General features: G+C 42.5%; 1 protein-coding gene across 5 annotated transcripts in view; it reads left to right on the forward strand.

Moving 5' to 3' along the window:
* The window catches only part of KCND3 (potassium voltage-gated channel subfamily D member 3), a 132,902-nt gene that overhangs the window by 86,812 nt on the left and 23,816 nt on the right, over positions 1-22,274 (forward strand). For all 5 annotated transcript variants that reach the window (XM_040616742.1, XM_040616741.1, XM_040616744.1 and 2 more), the window contains exon 3: positions 10,298-10,460. In XM_040616742.1, the coding sequence (XP_040472676.1) occupies positions 10,298-10,460 (163 nt within the window). The remainder of the gene's footprint in view (positions 1-10,297; positions 10,461-22,274) is intronic.

Genomic DNA, 22,274 nt, shown 5'->3' on the forward strand with positions numbered 1-22,274 from the left:
CTTGAAAATAACCTCCTACTTTCACCTTCACAGGGAAAAAATGATATGGAAATACACAGCTAGGGGTGGCTTTTTGTGTCAGAAAAGAGAATTATATGGATATTTTTTGCTCATGTATGGCAATAAATCCTCACTGTTATGGTAAAGTTTCTCCTTAACCAATACGGTGAGTTGAAGGGTTAAACAATAATTTGTTGTGAACCTATACACATTTTTCAATTCTTCTGACAAAAGAACCACTTTGAGCAAGAGACTGCCCTAGAGATCCACACAAGCCCCTGCTGCTGCCAGTACCATGACTCTAAGAATTTGCAAGCTTAGAATAGAAGAAAAAAAAACCCCAAACCCCCAACTTCCCTGGTTCAGGGAACCGAGGACCTTTGCAATTTGCCAAACACAAGTGTAAAATGGATTCTGACTCTTTTCTTGTTGGACTTCTCATTATTGTGCAACCTGCCCAGCAACACACACAGATTTCCAGCGTGCGATCAGTATTGCTGAAGGGTTTGAGGTGCATCAACACGTAGCAGTTGCTCTTCACTTGAAATTCCCTAGTGCAGAGAACTTCGGAACAGCATGAAATTACCACCCACCCCCCACCGGTCCTGGACTCTATTGAAATGTTTCCTCTTCACACTTGTCTTCTGCTCAGAAAAGTAACAGCCCAGATAACATCTTTGGTGTTTCCTGCTAAGTCTTCTCAATAAATTCTACATCAAAAGTAACTCTGTCAATTGGATAAAAATCTGTCTAACCAAAAATGCTGTTAAGTTCAGAAGGCTAACGAAAAAAAAAAAATCAAGATTTACAAACTCTAAGAAAGCTTTTTCTGCTACACCTATCACTACTGAAACTGAGATTTGAGGATCAAAAACTTTGATGACAGCATAGCTGCTTGGTGATGCACGAAGCCAAAGAAAACTGAGATCAGTTTTTTGCTAGTTATATCAGCTTTGCAAGAACTAAAAAGAATAGAGCTTCTTCTGAAAAGCTGACTGAATAAACATTAGGAATAAAAGACAGTAAGGTGTGGAGGTTAAGACTGAAGGCATTTTCTGCAAAGTGAAATTCAGGTTTTCTTATACTGATTCTACACTGAAGCAGATTCCTTTTTCTCCAAGTAACTTATACCAACAGTTTAAATTTTCCTTTTTTGTGTGTGTAATAAACTAGTTAATGCTTTATTAAGTGGTCATGGAGAAACCTGAGATATTATAAAAAACCAAAACATCTATTTTTATATAGTGAGATGTGTATGACATAGTTAACTGCTATTTCTGTTAAAGCAGTAAACAATTACCCTAAACGTCATTCCTAAGTTATATAGACCAACGGGATGTTCCAGATTTCAGTCCCTAGTTTTGTTATCCCCTCCTGTGACAGTGACAGCCAGGACCAAGGCAGACAGTCCACATCTACCATTAAGGGAGAGCAAACAGGAGGTCTCCGATGCTATCTCTATAAATGCATTTGCTGGCAGAGCTGAAATGCAAGCGATTCTCCATTCAGAGAAATGTAATTTCTTGCAGTAGTTCGAGGGGAAAGGGAGAGGAGTAACAACAGTGTATTAGCTTGGGTTTGCCAAATGCAAAGAACAAACATTCATCTTAGTACCATTTCAAAAGATGAACAAGCAACTTGAACAAGCATGTTCTCATCTTTTCAGTGAGCAGGAATTAAGTATGTGCTTAATATGAAGCAAAGGCTGAAACGATGTGCTCAGCTGGGACCACTGTGTTAACTGGTACAGGTTCCCCATTTGCTTTGAATAATTCATGTCAGCTACAATGAAGAAAGATTTCTAGCAGTTGGTACACACTTGAAAATTACGAGGAGCAAAGAAATCACTGACTGAAAGTCTCAAATATGGTGCAAGTCACAATTTGCAGAGGCGATGAAATTACAGAACCTGAGTCAGGTAGATGACAGCATTAGTGTGGAAAGGGTGATTAGTGTGAAAGGTATTAATAGAGGATATGCAAAGAGGCTCTCCTTCTCAGTACTCCTGTGACTGAAGCAGAAGATAAAGTTGCTTATGCTCCCGTGAAGAAAGCCGCTCCCATCCTGCTGCGGCTCCAGTCCAGCCCGCAGGACTTTAGGAAGCGACGTTTGTGGTCGCCCCATCTCTCACACCAAACCAGGTTTGCAAGCCCACAGGTGTCCCTGCAGGAAGGAGGGCACTCACCCTCCTATCGTAATCCCTTTTTCAAAGGTCTCTAATAATATTTCTTGCCCTGCTCCTTTTAATGAATGGTAATAGAGAACACTTGATTAGAAGCCTTTCATCATTTTAGGACTAGGGGCTTTAGCTTTCTGACCTACTTTGCTTGCCAATGAAATTCCATTTTTAGCTTCAACTCAAGGTCTGAGTGTTACCCAAATTCAGACCATCTGTTTTAACTGCCTACAGGCTGAGAAGTTGATCCAAACCAGGAAGAATAAATGGAACCAATGTGTGCATATATTAAGTATTCTCAACCCTCAGCGTATTAAATAACCTACTCAGTTTATTCCCGAGTCTACATAAACATTCCTGTTTCTCTGGGCAGTGCCTGCTGTTGTTGTAAGGAATATTTACGATACCAGTTGCTCTCAGAGACCCTCAGCCAAATCACCTTTCTGGTATGAGTACAGGAATGAACAGGCCACAGCTGGCCCAAGTCACTACTCTAATCCCTTAGTGTGGCTTTGGTGAGGGTTGGCACGGGTTACGTAGAAGTACAGATCCCCCCTGAGCAAGTCATTAGGGAATAACCTGCCTCTCTTTCTAATTCTTACTGTTAGAGATGCAACAGAACTTGCATCTCCTCGGTGATCCTTTTTCATCCCAGATGACGTAACTGCATGGCCTCGCTGTTAATAACAAGACAGCTGGCCAGTCCTTTCATGAATCTCTAGCAAATTCCCCACAGTATCTTGAAACAGTGGGTTTCAATGAAATAACTTCTTGCACTGTGCAGAAATCCCTCTCAGTTTTAAACATCCTATCTTCCCATTTCATTGCACATTCACTTCTGTCAGTATGAGAAAAGGGCATAACAGCATCAGACCTTTATTCCGGATTTCAGATACCTCTCTCAGTCCTTTTATTACACAAAAAGCTCAGTAACAAATATGAATTTATAAATCATAACAAAATTAAAAAGGCAACATTACCTGGAAAATCCCTACTAAGTAACTGCTGACTGCAGCTTTACAAAAAATCAAAAAGAATCAGAGTACTGAAAATAAGCTTCTGCTGCTAGCACTGATACGCATCTACAGCACTCATCCTTTGCAGCTTGGCTGATGGATGTAATTTCAGCAGAATATCTAGGGAGGATGAGAGCATCCATGAAAACATTAACAAATAAAATACGCCAAGGAAAAAGAAAACAGTAGTGTAAAACCAAGCCAGACACTAGAGAAGTTGAATACCCAGCTGGGGAGCTGCCCAGCTCAAAACAAGGCAGAAAATAAGTATATTTAATGTAAAAGAATCCTAGCATGAAATAGGCTCTGTACTTCCTGGACACAGCTGATTTGCTGTTCAAGTCTGTCATTTGACAGCCTGTTTATAGATTCTCTTGCTTCAAAGCCGTTATGGCTCTGTTTACAGCATGCTCTTTCAGGAGGTACCACAAGCCTCCTCACGTGTCAGGTTTCTCAGGCGTTCATCAGTGCATCTCATTCCTTCTAGGATTAGTATATTTAAAAACCTGACATTAACGCACCAGACTGTCCTCATGGACATGGATTACTGAGTCTGTGTCTGCAAAACACTTTCAAGAGACTTCCATATTTTCAAGATACCATGCCAGCATTAACTAATTAATCCTCACGACACTTGCACAGGACAGCTCTGAAAATATCTTGATCTCCCTTACGGACATGGAAAAATCAGATAGGAAGCGGACCTGTCTTTCCCAAGGCCATCATACAAGCCCATGACCAAGTCAGCTTTCAGGAGCGCTCCATCACCGGTTCTGTCACACGCCTGCATTCAATCCATCAGATGACACCGCTGCTCAGCAGTTCCAGAGCCCTCCTCCCACATTCCCAGTACACAGGGATTTAATGCATCACATGTGAAAGTTTGTATGCCTCTGCTGAAAAAGGCAACAGCATCTTTGTGTGCCTGGAGGTATGAATATGTGACAGGATAAAACCCAGCTGGGCAGGAGAATGGCACACGTGAGCAGCAGCTTGCAGTGCTCTGGAGAGATGTGGGTTTTGATGGGGCAGATCCAGTAAGGCAGATGAAACCACTAATGTGGCAGAGGAACTGCAAATTAAACCCAAAACAAAAGATGTAACTATCCCCAGCCCCTGTACCATAGCTGTTAATTCCCTGTTCATTTGTCATGCACAAAAACAAGAAAGAAATGAGTAATATTTGCTTTTGTTTTCATTGTATCATTGGAAGTGACACAATCATCATTTCACTGGAGGTTCAAAGCAGCATTAGCATGATTACATCGGACTTGTACCTATTAAGTGGAGGGACATGAGCCCCTCTGAGCTGTCAAATGCAACATATGCAGTCTCGCAATGCAACTGAAATATTTTTTCTGAATTTCAGACTTTTTTTTTGTCCTTTGGGCAAATCAAAACATTGCATAGTGATTTAGTTACAGTATAAAAAAGGACCTCTTGCACCTGGAAAGCTACATACTAATTCCATGCTTTATTCTATCACTTTCATGCAAAAGGCTTTCAAAATCATATTCTATTGTATGGCACATAATGTTATTATTCTGTCCTTATTGTCCTAAAAGCAGGAGCTTACAGGCTGGAGTGAAATCTTCTTTTGACTCTGCTGTGCCGGGCAAAAGGTTAGAGAGATAAAGAAGCTCTCAAAGAGCTGTTAATGCCAGTATGAGGCAGAAATACTAAATCATTTGAAGCAGCATTGTTTCTCTTTCCATCCTCCACGAGGTATTTCAGCTTTCATAGGCTGTGTGTGAAAACCACACGGTTTTGCATCACTAGGCAGGAGATGTCCCTTGACCACTTAAACACAACAACCTGAGAAAGAACAGTCCTCCTCTGGCCATCCAATCCACAAACCAGCTGTCCCCATGTTCTTCTGTTGGCTCTGCAACCTAAACCAAATGTCTGGGGGCACAGGATCGTGCACCAGGACCCCCTGGGTGTGCTGCTTCGTGGGGCCTGCCTGCCATTCTTTGAGCCAGCTCTGGAGATGGGGATGGGTACTGGACCTGATGCTCTGTCCAAAGACAGGTCTCCTACTAGTAAGGAGGAAGATGTTGGGATACAGGTTTATCAATTTTCAATTGCACCCTGATCTCCCCTGCATCTAGAGAAACCAACAGAGACAACAACTACACAATAACGGCAATTTATGAGCCATAAGCCCCTCCCCAGGTGCCCAACTTATACTGGCTGAAAAGTTGGCTCGTAAGGCGGCTGCTGGAGAAGAGCATCCTCTGAAAAACTGTTTCACTGTCCCCACAGAGCTGTTACTGCTATAGCACCTTCCAGTGTCCCTATACCATAGGATCTTCCAGCTTTTTGACTAAACTCCCTATTTCTAGGGCTGTGAATGTTGCACAGAGAGAGAGAGAGAGGATCATCAGAGATGCTGCTGAGAGTCTATTTTTAGAGTGAGTCATTTGATGAGCTGTTCAGCACCTTATTTATTGCTGTCTCCAGCTGGGGAACTAAGCAGTGTCCAGACACCTCTACTGCTAAAACCAGAATTTGGAAGCAGTGACCTCTATTTGATAACATTTTCTGCACTGACAGAGAGAAAAACAACAGGACATTATGCTGTCAAGGCTAATAGCTGCTAATTAGGGTGAGTGACATATGACCCCTTTCATAGCCAAAGAACACAGAAGTCACACTACAAATAAAAAAAAAAGTGGAAATTCTGCATTCATGGTCTTTTCCATCTAACAAGTGACCACTTTGTTTCTTTTCCTGATTCATCTGTTTAAAGCTTTACTTGACCTTTACATTATGTGTACAGCAAGTAAGAGTCTCAGCATTCACAGTGTCTCCTTGGTGGGAAATGGGGCTTTGAAGGGACCAGGAGAAGACAAGGGGACAAACTGAAGCTATGTCATTGGAGACATGGGATACATGTGCAGAGGCTCCAGAACCACTGTCAGCATGCAGAGGGAGCACTGAAGGGAACATGGCAGCAAGGGCAGTTCCTCCCAAAGGTTACACACCTTCGCATGCCCCAGTGCTCATCTGGCAGCAGGGGCATCTCACCTAGCACAGCCAGCAAGCAGAGCAAAGCATTCAGCAACTGAAAACTGGCTGAATCTGTTGCCATTTAACAGGATTCCTGGCAAAACAAAGAGCAAAGATATTTTTCTCTAGGATGTTCCACATCTAACCTAGCTGATGCTCAGCATTAATCTCTGGACAAGCCTGGAGCCACGTACAGGCTGTGATGTGTTTACTCCACATTTCTGTACAACTGCCTTGCATTACTAGTATTTGTAACGCCGTAGCACTTACGGGTCCTGCTGGGTGTTGGGTGTATTCAGAACATGGAGCAGCTCCTGCTCCAAAGAACCCAGGACCAACTTAACCAAGTGGGCAAAGAACAAGTAACCAATTGCCATTTCATAACCGGGGAACTGAGGTACAGAAAGCTGAAATGATTTAGTAAAGGTCACATTAAAAGTCTACTGAATTTGCAGCCTCCCGTTGTTACATTACAGGCTCAAACATCCCATCAGACTCTCTGAATGTTAATCATTACCTAACTCTTCTGTCTTCTTGCTGCTCTAATGAGTTTATTGATGAATTACTTAAAGCGCACTTTCTGTAGAAGAAATTTTTTTAGGTGACAAGTTGCCTTTTACTAAACAAATTAATGGCAAAGTTAAGTTCTCTCATTCCAGTCTGGGAAAAACAAGTTTTAGGTGTAAAAATGCCCAATTAGTAGTAACTGAAATCCAATATTTGAATTATTTGGCACTGTATCTGTTATAAATATGCCATGTGGCCATTAGTACCTTGTGGTACCATCAGGACAAAAATAGTCACTCCAGCAATTAATATTGCAGTAGCTGCGTATGCCAATATAGAACAACTGCAACTTTATAGGTTCATCCCAAACCTCATCATAGTCAAAGTCAAAGGGAAGCCTCTCATTAAGTGCAAGGAGACCTAGATCAAGCTCCAGCTGGGTCTTACTGATCAAAATGCTAGGACATTTCTAAACACCAGTGTCACTCACACCACAGGTCAGCCCAGTAAAGCCAGAGAACAGGGCTGCAGGCGCACGACGTGCCACACAAACCCAGAGGGACAAATCCATCTGCGTTCTCTCCACAGACAACTCCGAAGCAGAACCAGAAGTCAGCGTTACAAGTTTTAGGTCTTGCTCCTGTGCAGCCTGCTCTAGCTAGTACAAGATCATGGCAGTCTCTCTCATAATAGTTTTCCAAATGAAGTTCTACATCTCTCCAGCAAAATCCTCTGTGTTCCAAGACAGTGTGATCTTTCCTGATGGTGTTTTAAAGGACCTTCTCTGAAGTCCCAAGTAATGAGGTAACTCTCAGTCTGCATGTAAGAACAAAACTCTACAAGACAGACTGTGAGCCAGACACTTATTATTATACTTTCTACAAATGCACAGAACGGCTTTCTCTCAGTTCTCCGGGTCACTGAGATCATGTTTGAGGTCTATGATTAATTTTCAGCCTTATTGTGTTAAGGGGCAGCAGGAGAAAAGTAAGAAAGATTTTTATTTTTTTTTAGAACAGTGTTAAATGAGGCAAAAGACCTTATCACTTAGCAAGAGCTTTCAAACTATCTTTGCATGGAGCAGCAGCTAAAAAGTTAATAGACATAAATAGCATTCTATTGATTTGAGGTAGTCTGAGGGATTTTAATGCAGGTGAAGGCAGGAGAACAGTTCTGCTTGGGATAATTAAGCCTTAGCTAGTGAAGCCTGAAGCATTTATAAAAAAAAAAAAAAAAAACACCAAAAAAACCAAACAAACAAACAAAACCCAAACCAGAAAATGCCAAAGAAAACCTGTCACTTAGCCTGAAACTAAGCCTCTCCTGGGACACAAGCGAGTCCGATAGGCCAGCGATGATGAACTTTTACCCAGCTGTTTGGCCATACTGTCCAGCCAGCCAGCCTAGAAGGAGAGCACATGAGAGACTCCCAGGAGCAAGTAGTTAATGTGTAACAAGTTCTGCTTTTATTCAGAGACTCTCGTACCAACGAGTTCGTGGATGGGGGAAAGAAGTTCAGCTGATAATAAAGGTGTTTTGGATAATAAAGGTGTTTTGGAATACTTGTTTTCCCCTTGGATGTGAATTATTCTTAGCTCAACTCTATTCCCATAAAAGCTCTTTGTTGGTCATATGGTGACATCAAAGGTAAAAATAAAGTCTCAACTGGAGATCATTCTGCTTTTCAGTATCTGCTGCATCAAACACTAGAACATTTCAAAGAGCATGGAAATCCCAAACACCATCTGATAGCAACTTAGGGGCCTCTCCAGATTTCAAGCACCCTGAAACAAGGAATATCTTCCTTAGGGCCCAATTTTCATATTAGCATCCTCTCCCTGTCTGCTGCAAAACTTCAGCAGGCTGCAGTGCCTAGCTCCTCTCTTCTACTCCAGGGTGTAGGCAGGTCACATCGACCTGCTTGTAGTGGGATTTCAGAGTACAACGCATCCTCCCGAGTCACAGAGGTACTTTGGGAATTCCTGTACCCCTGTGGTTTGTACACAGTCATAGAATTACAGAATCAAGGAGGCTGGAAAAGACCTTTAAAATCATCAAGTCCAAGCATTAACCTTGCACTGCAAAGCCCACCAGTATTTTTAAAAATCAGTTGTTACTTGCCTGCTTGTTTCTCCTTTCCTCTAGATGAAAATTACTTCAATGAATGTTGATATTAACGTACATTTGCAGGCAAGCATGTAATAAACGGCTCACTGAAACAAGGCCTGTAAATTCAGTCAGTGGCTGTGCTAATCATGTTCCTATCGTACTCAGGGGCATTAGCTACTCCACTAACAAGCTTTTTGTTACATGATCAGAACATGCTGCAATCCACATCCAGCTTTCTGGATGGGTTTTTATTTGCCTATCATCCATTTGCAGAAGAAAGCACTGAAGTCACTTCCAGAGGGCAAACTGCGGGGGAGGAAGAGCCTCCTATGGAGGTTGCCACTGCAGCTGCGGAACATTTGCATTGCCAACACCTGATGCCTGCTGGGTATCAGGAGCTGTGCTGTGAGACGGGGAACTGCGACTGATGGCGCAGTCAGTTAGAATTAAGAGGTCCAGTCACCTGAGATGCAACATGGGGGTTGTGTTGGGCCGAACTGTAAATCGGAATTCAAAATCCCCATTATCTTCGCTGTAGCGCAGCATTCAGTGAGACAGCACAGTCAATCAGGTGCCCGAGTCCCACAGCAGTTTCAGTACTGTATGTTCCGTGAGGGAATAACAGCTATGATCCTTCTTATGGCACTGGTGAGTAGCCATAAGGCCAAGCACATTGGTTTTCTTTACGGAAGGACAGTATTAAAGCTTAAAGTATAAAACTGCTGCAGAAAGCTTTTCTGATATGCAAAGTAAAAACACAAAAAGCAAATGAGCACTCAACAGAGGAGTGATTTCTGTCCTGTGGAATCCACAGAACCTAAAGCAGAATCATCTTCCATCTGCACAAAATGGATTGTTCCATCTTAGATTCTGCCAGCATTATTTAACATATAAATTACAACTGCTAATGAAGATTGCTGGGTCAAACCCAGTGCAAAGGTTTGAATGTTTTTCAGCTGGTCTCATATTCCTGAGAACTCACTCTTTACTGAATCCAGGCACTGAATGATCCCCAAATTTCTGACTGTACAGATGGCAAGAAAACTGCTGGGTTTTGAAATGGAAGTGTAAATCAGTCCTCATTTGCACCTGGACACAAGGGAATGAAAATATATGAACCTGCTCACAAGCAGACGTACAGCTTTACATTTGTTAGAGCTCATCCACACGGAGAGGTAGGTACTAAATGAGCAAGGCTGTGAATATAACATACCCAGCAGCAGCCTGCACTGGCACATCTATTCTGCAACAAAAGTGCCTTTCTTTGGTTTAGCTTACTTCATTACCAAAGCACGGTGTAAACTGTCATCTCTGGGATGACAGCACCACGTGAATTGTTGCTTGCATGGTACATTTCTAAGCTTTAGTGTCTAACCTGGACACATGCTGCTACGCACTCAGGGAACCTGAAAAGGCTTTTGGTGCCATTGCACTTGTCTGAAGGAGGGGCTTCCCTTTTTTTTTTTCCCCCCTCTAGTTATGGTGACATGGTGCCCAAGACAATTGCTGGGAAGATATTTGGCTCCATTTGCTCCCTGAGCGGGGTGTTGGTCATTGCTCTGCCGGTTCCAGTCATTGTTTCCAACTTCAGCCGAATTTACCACCAGAACCAGAGAGCCGACAAGCGGAGAGCGCAGAAGGTAAGCCGTCCCGCGCAGCCACCTCCTCAGAAAGCAACCTCAGCCCCTGCTTGTCACCACAGGGCTCATGAGACACCAGTGACACTTCTGAGCATTGCAGAGGGCAGCCTGCATGCAACCTATCGATCCACCTGCGCCTGTGTAGGCTTACCTTCCCGCAGTTATAGCTACCTGTACTCCTACAGACACGAGCCAGTTCATTGTACACGCTGCATACTGGCACATTTTAAACATCAGAAGCAATGGGGCTTTCATTGCTCGCCTTTGCTGCATAGCGGTCTGAAATAAATATATGCATATACACATAAACCCTTAAATCATTAACAGGAGTTGTTTATCTTTCTGGCTGCTTGGTTCCTGTTGTCTCTCCGGAGTTTTGAAAACACCCATCCATACATTTATCAGTACGCGTACCCCCTCAAAGCTGCAGACTGTAACATAGACTGAACACTGGGAATACACAAAAAACCCTGAAAACGTGAGGTGATTACTGAATATTCCAAAATCTGAACAGTTTTTACCAGTATAAGCTTACTGATTCACTAAGAAAGTGTAACAGGTTTATTATATCCCTATTTCAGTCTGCTAAATTACACCAAAACCAGAATCAGGTTTTTACAACAACTGCAAACTAAAGGTCTGAGGTTTTTTTTTTCCCCCCAGTGGAACGCTGTCTGCCAAAAATTCAAGACTCAGGGGACTTGATGGAGAATAGTAGTAGAAAGATGTGCTATTTCTGCTTCAGGCAAGCATCTGGGCCTTGCCTACCTCCTCCATCTCAGGGAGCTGACAGCAGAGAGCTGAGATACAAGACCTACAAAACCACCAAATCTGGCAGTCAAAACACATAAGGAGAGTAGCAGAGACAGAACCATGCAGAACTGAGTTGCAGGCTCCCTAAGTCACTGCTGGGTTTTACACATACCTGCATTAGGTTCGGCATTGTACATGTGAAACATCAACCTGCGATAATTTTGGGAGGTCTTTTTGAGGGAGAATTGTTTATCTGATTAGTCATACAACAAAATATAGATTAAAAAAATCTAAAGATATAATGGAAGTCCACACTGTACTACACACTGTTCAGTCAGCAGCCGGACAGTGGGAAACCAGTATGGATCATTACATTCATTTAATGAATTTAAATGATTTGCAGAGTGAGTTGCCTAATGTGAGGCCGCACTCAGGCATAAGATATCTGGATTTAACTTGCAACAGGAACGTGCCAGGTATCAATGCACAGGGAGGGCTGGAGCACTCACACACAGGTTTGTTAAGGGGACTGTGTACAATAGCCTATTTAAATGAATGAAGCCTTTGAGAGAAAGCACTTGTTCTACTGCAATGGCATATAAACACAGAGACAGAACCTGCTTTACAGTATAGCCTAGGCAGCAAGTAAATAGGCAAGACAAACAAACAAGATTTGTGCATAATCATGGATCACAATACAGAAGCTCCAGAACTGACTCCAGGTCTGTGCTTTCGGATGAGGCTATCCTTCTCTCCAGGCAGCATACTGCAGTTCCCTGTTCTGATTCACCTTTTCCTTTATTTGTTGGACTGCGATCCACTTAGTGACAAGGAAACGTACCACCACCTTTGATGCCAATATGATTGATTGCAGCGTTTATAAGGTTTTCTGTATTGACACACACAGTGTATAATTTCCCCCCATTTGAATTTCTAATTCCCTTGATATCGGATGAATTTCTGGGCTAAGTTTTCTCAAGTCAGAAATGTGAGTAATTTTCACATGATCATCACTGCATGAATACTAAAGAGAACAAAAGAGACAGAAGCACATTAATGGCAGTCTCTCTGGAGATGGCCAGGGTGCACACAGGGATGTTAAGAATCTGCTTTGATAGCATACTTGTTCCAGCATCATCCTCCAGTGAATTGAATCCCTTCTTCAGAAACAGGGAAGCTCCAGTAATAGTTAAAATGCTGTCCCCTTCTAATTAAAGATGCAAAGACATTTGCATGGCTTTTTCAAGGTTGGAAAAAGCTCTTTGCACTCTCTTGGTCCTTGAAGACGAGGAGCCCACTAGCAGAAGCTACTTATAAGCACAGTTTAGAAAACACAGCTTTGAAGAAACAACAGACATCTTTATTACGTTTCCAGTGTGCTAAATAAATTATTTTTCTCTTTTAACTGAAGAGTAAGTAATTTCTAGGGTATGTGTTAGTTTAAATGCTTTAGAAAAAGTTCTATTTAGTTCAAGAATTGTAAGTTTTATGGTCTATAACTAATCTTCAAACCTATGTGTACATTATATTTATTTTTTATGAACTCAGACTGAAGTCCTCTGATGAGAACTAATAAAGGCAAGAGTATTGTACAAGCATCAAATTGGCTGGACACGACAGTCACAGATTTGAAGGCTGGAGTATGAGTAAACCCGGGCTCTCCAGTGCACTAAGTGGTTCAGAGGTGCTGCACTCCGAAAACCCAGAAAAACATAGCACAGCCCCAATGTCCCTCTGGGTTACGATGTGCTCAGTCTTAACTTTGTCTCATAACTGTTGAGGAGGCACTGGTCTAGCGGGAAAAGGTATTTAAATAGCACAAATAAAATACCGGGAAGTGGCTGTTACTCATCAGCATCTATTCTTCAACTAACCGAGGAGAAGTGTTCCTTAAAAAAGGGGGGAAAAAATCCAAAACCAAACTACCAGTGATTTAATCACTTTGAAGATAAATTGTTCTTTGCCAAACTTACACTGCAAAAGAATTAATTACAAGGAGATCTGGCAATCTTAATTCATTGTGCTCTGTCATCAAATTTTGTCCTCTGGCATGCAGCAAGGACCAGGTCAATCTGAATGGAAGATGAATTGATCATTTCTGACAAGGTTCATTTTGGTAAAATTGTTTTGGTGTTTCTTTTTTCCTCAAAGACTTTTTTTTTTCCTTCATTTTGACTGATGTGCTAAGAATAGACCTTCCTGACTTTGAAACTATGCTGTTCTTTAGTGAATGTCACAGTTTTTGGTTTTAAAAGAGACTTTGACACTTAAAAGGCTTGACAATAGAATGACTTTATAATTCAGAGAATTCTGGAGTCTCTCCTCTTGCTGTGTTCAGTTTGCAGCATAGATGCAATGTGAAGAAGGAGGAGACAAGTATCTGGTGCTGGTTTGAGGACTACACCTCCCACTTTTCAACCCCAGAAAGAGAAAGCAGAGGCAGCTATTAACAGCTACTGAAATGCTGCTCCTTTAGCAGCAGTAGAAAAAAACAGTTCATTGTTTAGAAGTTTCAGACTGAGTGAATACAGCCCCAAGCCACACTAGTCCCCAGAGCAGGGCAGTACAGAAATGCATGGCTTAAAGACCGCCAGATCATACAGTAGTGAAAAGAATAGGTGTGACCTTTGATCTTAGGGCAGCAAAGATCCCAGCAGTGCAGATTGCTCTCCCCGAGGTACACAGGAATCCTGTAGACCTCTAGACTCAGGAACTGGTCAACAGTCCTATAAGAATGATCCTTCTTCAGTAAACTCTAACTGTTGACAGGCAAATTTATTCTCATGTCATTAAGCAGAGAACCAATACTAAAATCAAAGGCACAGAGCAACAAAAAAAAAAAAAAAAAAAAAAAAAAAGGAAGAAATATGGAGAAAAAACACTAGACTGCTTAATGAAAATAATTCTAGAAAAGTAAGGTGTTTTTCAAAGTGTTACATGAGCCCTTCTTGGTCCTTCATCTCCCAGGTCCAAAAACACTTGTCTTTGTCCAGCTTTAAAACAACCAGCTCAGGTCCCTCAGCTGGAAAGATTGTGCTAAGTGCAGCAAACTTAGTTTTTTCTGCTCTTCTTTTTGTTCCTTGAATGATGCTTCAGAAAAAGACAACTAGAAATCCCTTCGATATCTCCCCAAACTGTTCTAATACAGCCCCACTAATTAGAGCAGTAAACCCCCATTGGCTCCAATGTCCCATATTGTGGGGAAACAGGAGCTGGTAATAAACTGCACAGGAGCCCACAGAAATGTGAGTTTGCTAAGGTGGGCCAATGGCTGACAAATAGCAATGTGCACTAGCGGCTTTTCAGTAAGAAAAACCAGTAAGACAGAAAAAAAGTACTGTAACAAGGGCAATACAACATTATAGGTTAAGCCTATATGGTTGTTAGCCCCAGCTCCCTGCACATGTGAACATACATGCAGATGAAGACGCTACATCCTCAAAAGCATATTTAAAGAGGTTTTGAACAGCCTCGAGAAGGCACATGGAAGCAGAATGGCAGCTGAAACGTTTGGAAATACCAACAACGGCCTAAAGCAAGCTGGTCTCTAGACCAGCCCCACTTAGGGCTAAGATTTAGCCAACTGAGTTGTTCTAGATCTTTTCAGTTTGGGGGAAAACAAACGGTCAAAAAAGGGGCCTCTTACAAAATAGGGTATGCCTGCTCACATTTGCACAAGAGGAGGGAAAAGTGTAAATGCTCAGATGTTGTGGAAGAACTCTGCTTACGGTGCATTTATCATTTAATGGTTAGATTTCATAGAATCGTTTAGGTTGGAAAGGACCTGACAGACCATCTGGTTCCCACCCCCTGCCACGGGCAGGGACACCTGCCACCAGCCCAGGTTGCTCCCAGCCCCGTCCAACCTGGTCCTGAACCCTTCCAGGGATGGGGCACCCACAGCTGCTCTGGGCACCCTGTGCCAGCACCACACTGCCCTCACAGCGAAGAATTTCTTCCTAATACCTAATTTAAATCTCCCCTCTTTCAGTTTAAAGCCATTCCCCTTCGTCCTGTCATCACATGGCCTGGTAAATTGTCCAGAAGATTTAGTTTATATAGTTTCCAGGAGAATCTGCCCCATGATCTTGCTGGGCACAGAGGTGAGACTGGCCGGCCTTCAGTTCCCCATGTCTTCCTCATTTAGATTTGCTAAATGAGCCAACATACTGAAATGGGTGATAATCTCAGAGGGATTAGCATGTGTTTATTGGTGCATTTCACAGAGGCTAAACTAAAACTGTCATCTACAAATGCAAAGCCAGTAATCACGGTGCTTGGTTTCAGGTTTGCAGTAAATACACTTTTGAGTACTATAGCTTCTTAGTCTGTCCAGTTATTATCTGGTGGCCTTTGACTCTGTGAGAACAAGCAATGTACTGCAAAAGCCTTGAAACAAGACTTCTCATTTCATCCTCTAGGCTGTAAGTTTCCAGGAAAGAACCAAACACCCAGATTTAAGCAAGGAAGGGACTACACAGGACAAAATTATTTTGTAGAGCTGCTCTCACATAAAACTAATATGAACTGAAAACTGTAACACAGGCTATCGAAGAGTAGATGGTATATATTAGGTGAAGCAGAGGAGCGGACACACTGTGTGGGGGATGAATTAAAGCATTCAGTCACAGAGCCAGTATCAACGGAAGAAAGGAATGAAGGGGCAAGGAAGAAGCCGTATCTTTTCAGATGGAAGTCAGCGAGAGGAAGTAGATGGAGAAAGGTTATTCCAGAGAGCGAGAACTACTCATGAGATGGTTGCACACAAGCAGCTATGACTGTGCAGACTGATGAAGACGTAACTATGGAAATGCTTAAAAGGGGCTTAAGCCAAAAGGAAGGAAGACTAAGGACACAAATGTCTTTCTGCCTGTTCCGTAAGAGGCACATTAGAAACAGCCTGTTCCAGACCCAGCCGTTACTCCCAGAGGCGCAAAAAACAGGACTGCAGTCAGCAGAGTGGATGAAGAGGGAAGATGGTGATGAAGAGAATGCTTAATACTAATTTATGTCACCATTGTACCCATGAGAAAGACAGCCCACACACCTGTCAATAATGAGGCCATTATAATAATTGATTTGCTACAGAGCAGGGGAGTCAGCTTTGAAATGTTCTGTTTTTCAGCTGACACCCTAGATTTTGGAGGTGGGTTACTGAACTTCAGAGCGTGGAACAGAACGGCCAGAAAAAGCGACATGAACAAAGCTGTGAGCTGTCTAAGGAGAGCTCAGCAACAGAACATGACTCAGTTCCCAGCAGGGGATGGGGTTGGGAACTTAAGGAGAGAGAAAAACAATAAGGTTAAAACTGGAGCTGGCTGACATTTAAAAAACATGGGTTTTTTCAACCACAATGAATCTGTGTGGAATATGGTTTTGTTGTTGTTGTTGATATTTAAGCAGTTTTTGACAGGGGAAAAAAGCTTTTTTAATTTATTTATTTATTTAGAGATATTTCATTTTTGCTAGCGTAGCTACCTCTTTCTCTTCCTCCTCTTGTTTCCTGTTTGTCACATCCCCTAATATAGTTCGGGGGCGGGGGGGGGGAGGGGGGGGGAACAACAAACAAAAACAAACCAGCCAACCAACCAGGAACCCTTCCTCTTCTCTTCTTATCATCCAGGAGAGCAAAATGGCATTTTCCATCAGTTCAGCTAGTTCAAATTCCCCAAGTCCCCAGCTGCAGAAGACAAATAGATATCTTCTCCAAAAGGAAGGACTGAAATCAGTGCGCTACAGCTTATAGGCTCAGCCTCCAAAGCAAGCCCATACGTCTAAGTATTAAGCCTGTTGTCAATAGTGGCCCAATGCCCAGCTGAAATTACTTCCACACATATTCAGAAGCCACTCCATGTTTGCCGGCTGCTTTGAGGCCCTTTCACATCATGTCTCAGTCATAACCAGGTAACAGCCTGCCACGCGCAAGAACCTGACTAATCCATCCTTAGGGTCTCTCCTTGGTCACCTCACCAAAAGAGTGTCCCCGTTCCCCACCTGTGGGAAGCCCAGGTTGTACGTGGCTGCCTCTGCCCAGATGGCTCCGTTATGTAGCACAGTTGGTAGGATTTGTAGTGGCTAATGTTGCCCACTTCATCCCAGATGTCTAAATAAATGCAAGCTGAAATTGCCTCGTCAAGGGGACCTGCATGCAAAACGTTCAGCCAGAAAATGTTGGGAAGCCCTATCCCACTTTGGAACTGGGCTCTAGTGATGAGATTCTTTGCTGTTACCTTTATTAACTAGTTATTTTACCATTCTGCTGAAGTAATGCAGAATCAAGTCAGCTGGGTGCAGTTTAGCTCCGGTGCAGTTCCCAGGCTACGTAATACAGCTCAAACACCCCTGCACCAACTGCAATATATAGTTATGTCTGGATTAATGGGTACAGGTATGTCCACTGGGTCAGGAAAAGACATAACTAAAAGTGGGTGTGAGTGGTTGTAAAGCTTATTGTGGTTACTAACTTGTACCATGACAGCGATAAGCAGATGAAGAACATTTGTCACTTACGCATGTGGTGCTGGGATGGCAATACAGGTTCCCAGTCCTCTGATCACATATGTCAGGTAGATGGGAACACTCCGCGGTCTACCAGCACATCTCTCAAGGGCCGCTGCAGAACTTCCCTGCTGACACGTTACCAAATGTCTTACGCAGCCCAACTTGAAAAGTCATAGAATCTCGTTACTCTACTCCTCCCACTCCACCCAGCAGCAGTGGTCTGCAAAGTCTGACTCAGAAGAAGCCTTTGTTGTTTGAAGGTCATGAAAATCCCATCAAACAGTAACTGCTGGTAACTTCACATCAGGTGATCAGTTAAGCATCACATCAGGCTCTAAACCAGCATGAGGCCGGCCCTCTCCCGGCTTGAGCAGGAGCCTGCCATCCTCTTATCTTCCCACTACAGCCAGTCTCACTGTTTTCACAAAATCTGATGCTGCAAGGAGCATCACCCTTCCATACTTCCCTCCCTGTGACTCAGGTTTTTTCATGCATAAAACTGGGATAAATGCACTCCTCCTCCTGGCTTGGTGGATTCTTGCAGAGTTAGCTCACGTACGTGTACAAGGTCATAAGTGAAACCATCTTACGATATTACTCATACCCAGGATTTTTAATTTATCTGTCTGAGCTTCTGCACTAGCAATTCTTGCTGACTCACCAAACAAGGCCACAGAAAAGACAGCACGTGCTTTCCCGACCAGCCACAGGTAGCCAGCGGAGCAACAGCAAATGCTGGCAGAGAATGGCTCACAAGCAGGCAAAGGCATCAAAAGCATACATAAAACTTGCAGATAATTATCAAAAAAATATCTATATGGGGAAACCACAGTCTGCCTGCGAGTACTATGCGGGAAGAAAAAGCAGTTCAATCCAGCAGACAAATTGCTCCATAGGAAATAGTTCCTCATTTCTCCTCTTTGTCACAGTACAGCAGAACTCCTCTGTTTACTATGCAGACCGCTGCCTGACAGTAATTCCAGCCACCTGTTCTCCATGTACGTGCAGCCATTTAGACCGGACTCAGCATTAACTCCGAACAAATACAATAACAAAGAGCAATTCTACACATTGTCCACAAGCTCCGGTATCCAGGTGCCAGTGCATTTCTGTCCACATATGAAGCATCAGCTTCGTTAGTGATTGAGTCAGGACAATTAGGAGCCATTCTAGTAGGAACGTGCAGCGATGCTGGAATGCACAAACAAGGGCCAGAGCAGTGCGTAGCCATGACAATTCCGCAGCTTTCTGCTGACAAGCCGGGAGCGCTCCAGCGCCCAGGACGGCACGCCAGGCAGGCTTCTCCCTCTGCATCTGCCAAATCAAGGCACGCAGCCAACGTGTTGTGGCTGTCACTGTAAGGACGCGAGCTGAGACACACATTCTTTTAAGAGTCTTCACTCATCACATAGGACCATGGGATGAGTTTGTGACAGAATTTTTCCCCAGAAGACTAACGCAAGAGGTTTGTCCCCAGAGACACCCAAAGCAAGAGGAACAAGTAGGAGCAGCTTCAGTAAGAAAGCTAATTGCACCACACAGCAACTTTATTGTCATCCGACAACTTCTGAGCAATTTTCGTGTGCCAGGGAGCAACACTTCCCTCAATTAATGCCAAAAGCTCATAGCGCAGAGAAGCGGGATGGAGCAGAGCTCCTGGCCCTACCCCACCTGGAGCGACAGCGTTGCCCACACTCACGCTTAACTCCGCTCACTCCCCTTGCTGTCGGTGGGTACCTGCCCATCGGAGACAGCACATACTCTGCCAGCGAGCAGGCAACGAGGCAGGAGAACAGCCCCACTGTCATCTTTTCTCCTTGGGCTTCATTCCATGGGGGAGAATGAAGGTCACCAGTTTTACAAATTTACTTATTTTTTCTCAAGTTTCATACAAAGGTTTTATGGTCATCATTCACCCTCTGTGTTTTCACCATTTTCCCAGGGAAGGTGTGAGCAGCACTATGTGAAGCAATTACCTTCATTTTCTGTAGCTAACCACAGGCCTCCGCACCATTAATTAGTGTTCATATATCAGCTCTACTAAGTTGGCATGTGACACTAGATCAAATTCTGTTAATTTCTCCATCCCCTAAATACTTCATAGCTATTAATTAGGGGTGTGAGCTGTGTGAAAGGTGTTATAAAAGTAAGATCTGGAAACACAGACAGACAGATAAATCACAAGCAGACAGATGCTCATCACACTTTGCTTTCAGTGAAACATAGAACATTATTTTAGAATAATGGAGAACAGCAACCCCTGTTAGTGATGCAGGAAAACATATAGCTCTTTTCTTAGGAAGATGCTTATTAATACATTTCTAGACAAATTCTGACACCCTGGTTTATATACTTCACCTCTAACTCTAACAAACTATATCAGATTCCCGCTACAACTGGTATGGCACCTCTTTGACCATGTATCCCTGGAGCAATTTTGACCCAAGCTCTAAAATCTCTTACAGCATTAAGAATATGAAGGGTATGTAGGAATTCTTTGTATTATTATTTCAAGAGGCAAACTGAATAAGTGAAGAGAGCTAGCTTTGTCAGTCAGCTGGACTAGTAGTGTGGGAACTTCAGCACAGAGGAAACTTTACGTTTCAGCCAAGATTCAGTATAAGATATTTCAATCAAGGAAAAACTGTCCCCAAGGTCAGTTCTTAAGAGATCAAGGTCTGACTGTAACCCTTACTGGGTGGATGGATAACTAAAAAAAGGTATTCAAAATAAGCAGGACATCTACAGAGGATAAAAATACGAATTGGCCTCCAAGAAAGCTTACTTCTTAAATGTCAAGTAAAGGAATAAAGCGGGAATTGTCAAACTCTACAAAAAGTGAAGTTTATTCTTTTCTTTCCTGTAGAACGCAGCAAACACCAGAAAGGGAATGGTCCATGTAAAAAGAAAATGTCAATACAATGACAACTGAGTAAAATTGGCAATAAATACAAGCAGGCTGGAAATCAGAAGAAATTTTCTAAATAGAAGAATGAAGTTCTAAAATAAATGCCCAGTAGGAGTAAGAGCTTCGCTAAGTTTAAGCCAGAGCTTGCTAAGTTCAAGATGAAAATGTACAAAGGGAAGTTTGCAATAAGAGGGGACAGGTCTCAGTGCCCCGAGGGCTTCCTGATCATCCTGCATTTCTCTCTGCAAGTTTGCATATTACGACACCTTTTTCAAAGTTCTGTGTTTAATCAGCCAGGATATCTATGACTAGTAGAGAAGCCGAGATCCATTAAACTCCATATTCTGTGCATTGTTCTATAAATAGATCGAACATCATGTTCTTCAGTGTTGGAAAAGATTAAACGATATAGTGCATTTGAAATGATGTTCTGTTGCTTTAATGGTGCCAAGGGTAAGGTAGGATTAAAAGGAGAGCCACAGAGGAGGGGAGGAGAATCTTTCATCTCTGGAAAGTAATGAAGAGGCCCAAAATAAGATCAAGGTCTGACTGTAAGTGGTTCTATCAAACTATATAGGAATATAATGAGTTCTACACTACCTAATTTCCATATGCAGCTCTAAAACGTCTCCCCCAAAGCAAAAATGACAGAATATTTAAACTTGGTTCAAAAGATGTTTAATGTAAAGACTTGAGAGGAAGGAAAGTCCAAATATTCATCCTTTGTTTTTTAGGAAAAACAGGTTAAAATGAAAGAAAGATGATCTACAAAAACTAACTTTCCTAACACTGTTGTAATGCTGCTGCCTGCCTATTACAATAGCCAGATGGAACCACGGCTAGCAGAATAACAACTAGTACTTATTATATGGGCCATTTGCTTTTCAAACAGCCATTATTTCACTCGGCATTCAAACACATGTAATAACCCTATGTCCTAATTTGGCAGTCCAGCCTGTTTCCAGGCTTTGTTAAAGATGGCATATCAGCTTGCCAGAGCCATAAGTAGGACAGATGATCAGTGTTGCCTGATTATTTTGAGGAAAGCACTCCACAGACAGTAGAATCATTTAATATCTTGTCCAGTCTATTATTTTTAAGTGCTTTTTCAAAATGAAGACTTTTCCATTTTCTGCTTGGCAAGGAAAAACCACCACAATAGGCCAGGGAGCTAAGCTACTTTCCACCAGATGAAGGTTTTATCCATTCCCTTTACAAGTTACATATGTGCACCGAGTTCCCACTCAGAAGTACAAACCAAAGTCTTTGTTGAATTCCTTCCTGAATTTTATGCTAAAATTAGTCAAAGGTACCACAGATGAGATAGCTTTTGGAAGGTGAGAACATGACTACAAGAAAATACTTTTTTGTCATTCTATACTCTAAGCCCTGTTGTTAATTCTGCAGAAACTCCTGTTTAACTGTACAATCTGCTTGTTATCTTTTTTATATCCTAAGATCAACCATGTTCTTTCCATCTAGAATTTAAGTTCAGACCCAAACTAGCAACAGATGCAGACAAATGCAAAAAAAAGTCAAGTGCTTACTGCAAGGCTGTGATACTTCATCTTGGAAATAAAAACCAGATCAAAAGTATTCTGTTGATTACTTTTGAGAACAGTTTCATTTCAGCCTTAAAAGACCAGTGATGT

This window comes from Falco naumanni, chromosome 17 (genome assembly GCF_017639655.2).
Source record: "Falco naumanni isolate bFalNau1 chromosome 17, bFalNau1.pat, whole genome shotgun sequence".
Lineage (NCBI taxonomy): Eukaryota > Metazoa > Chordata > Aves > Falconiformes > Falconidae > Falco > Falco naumanni.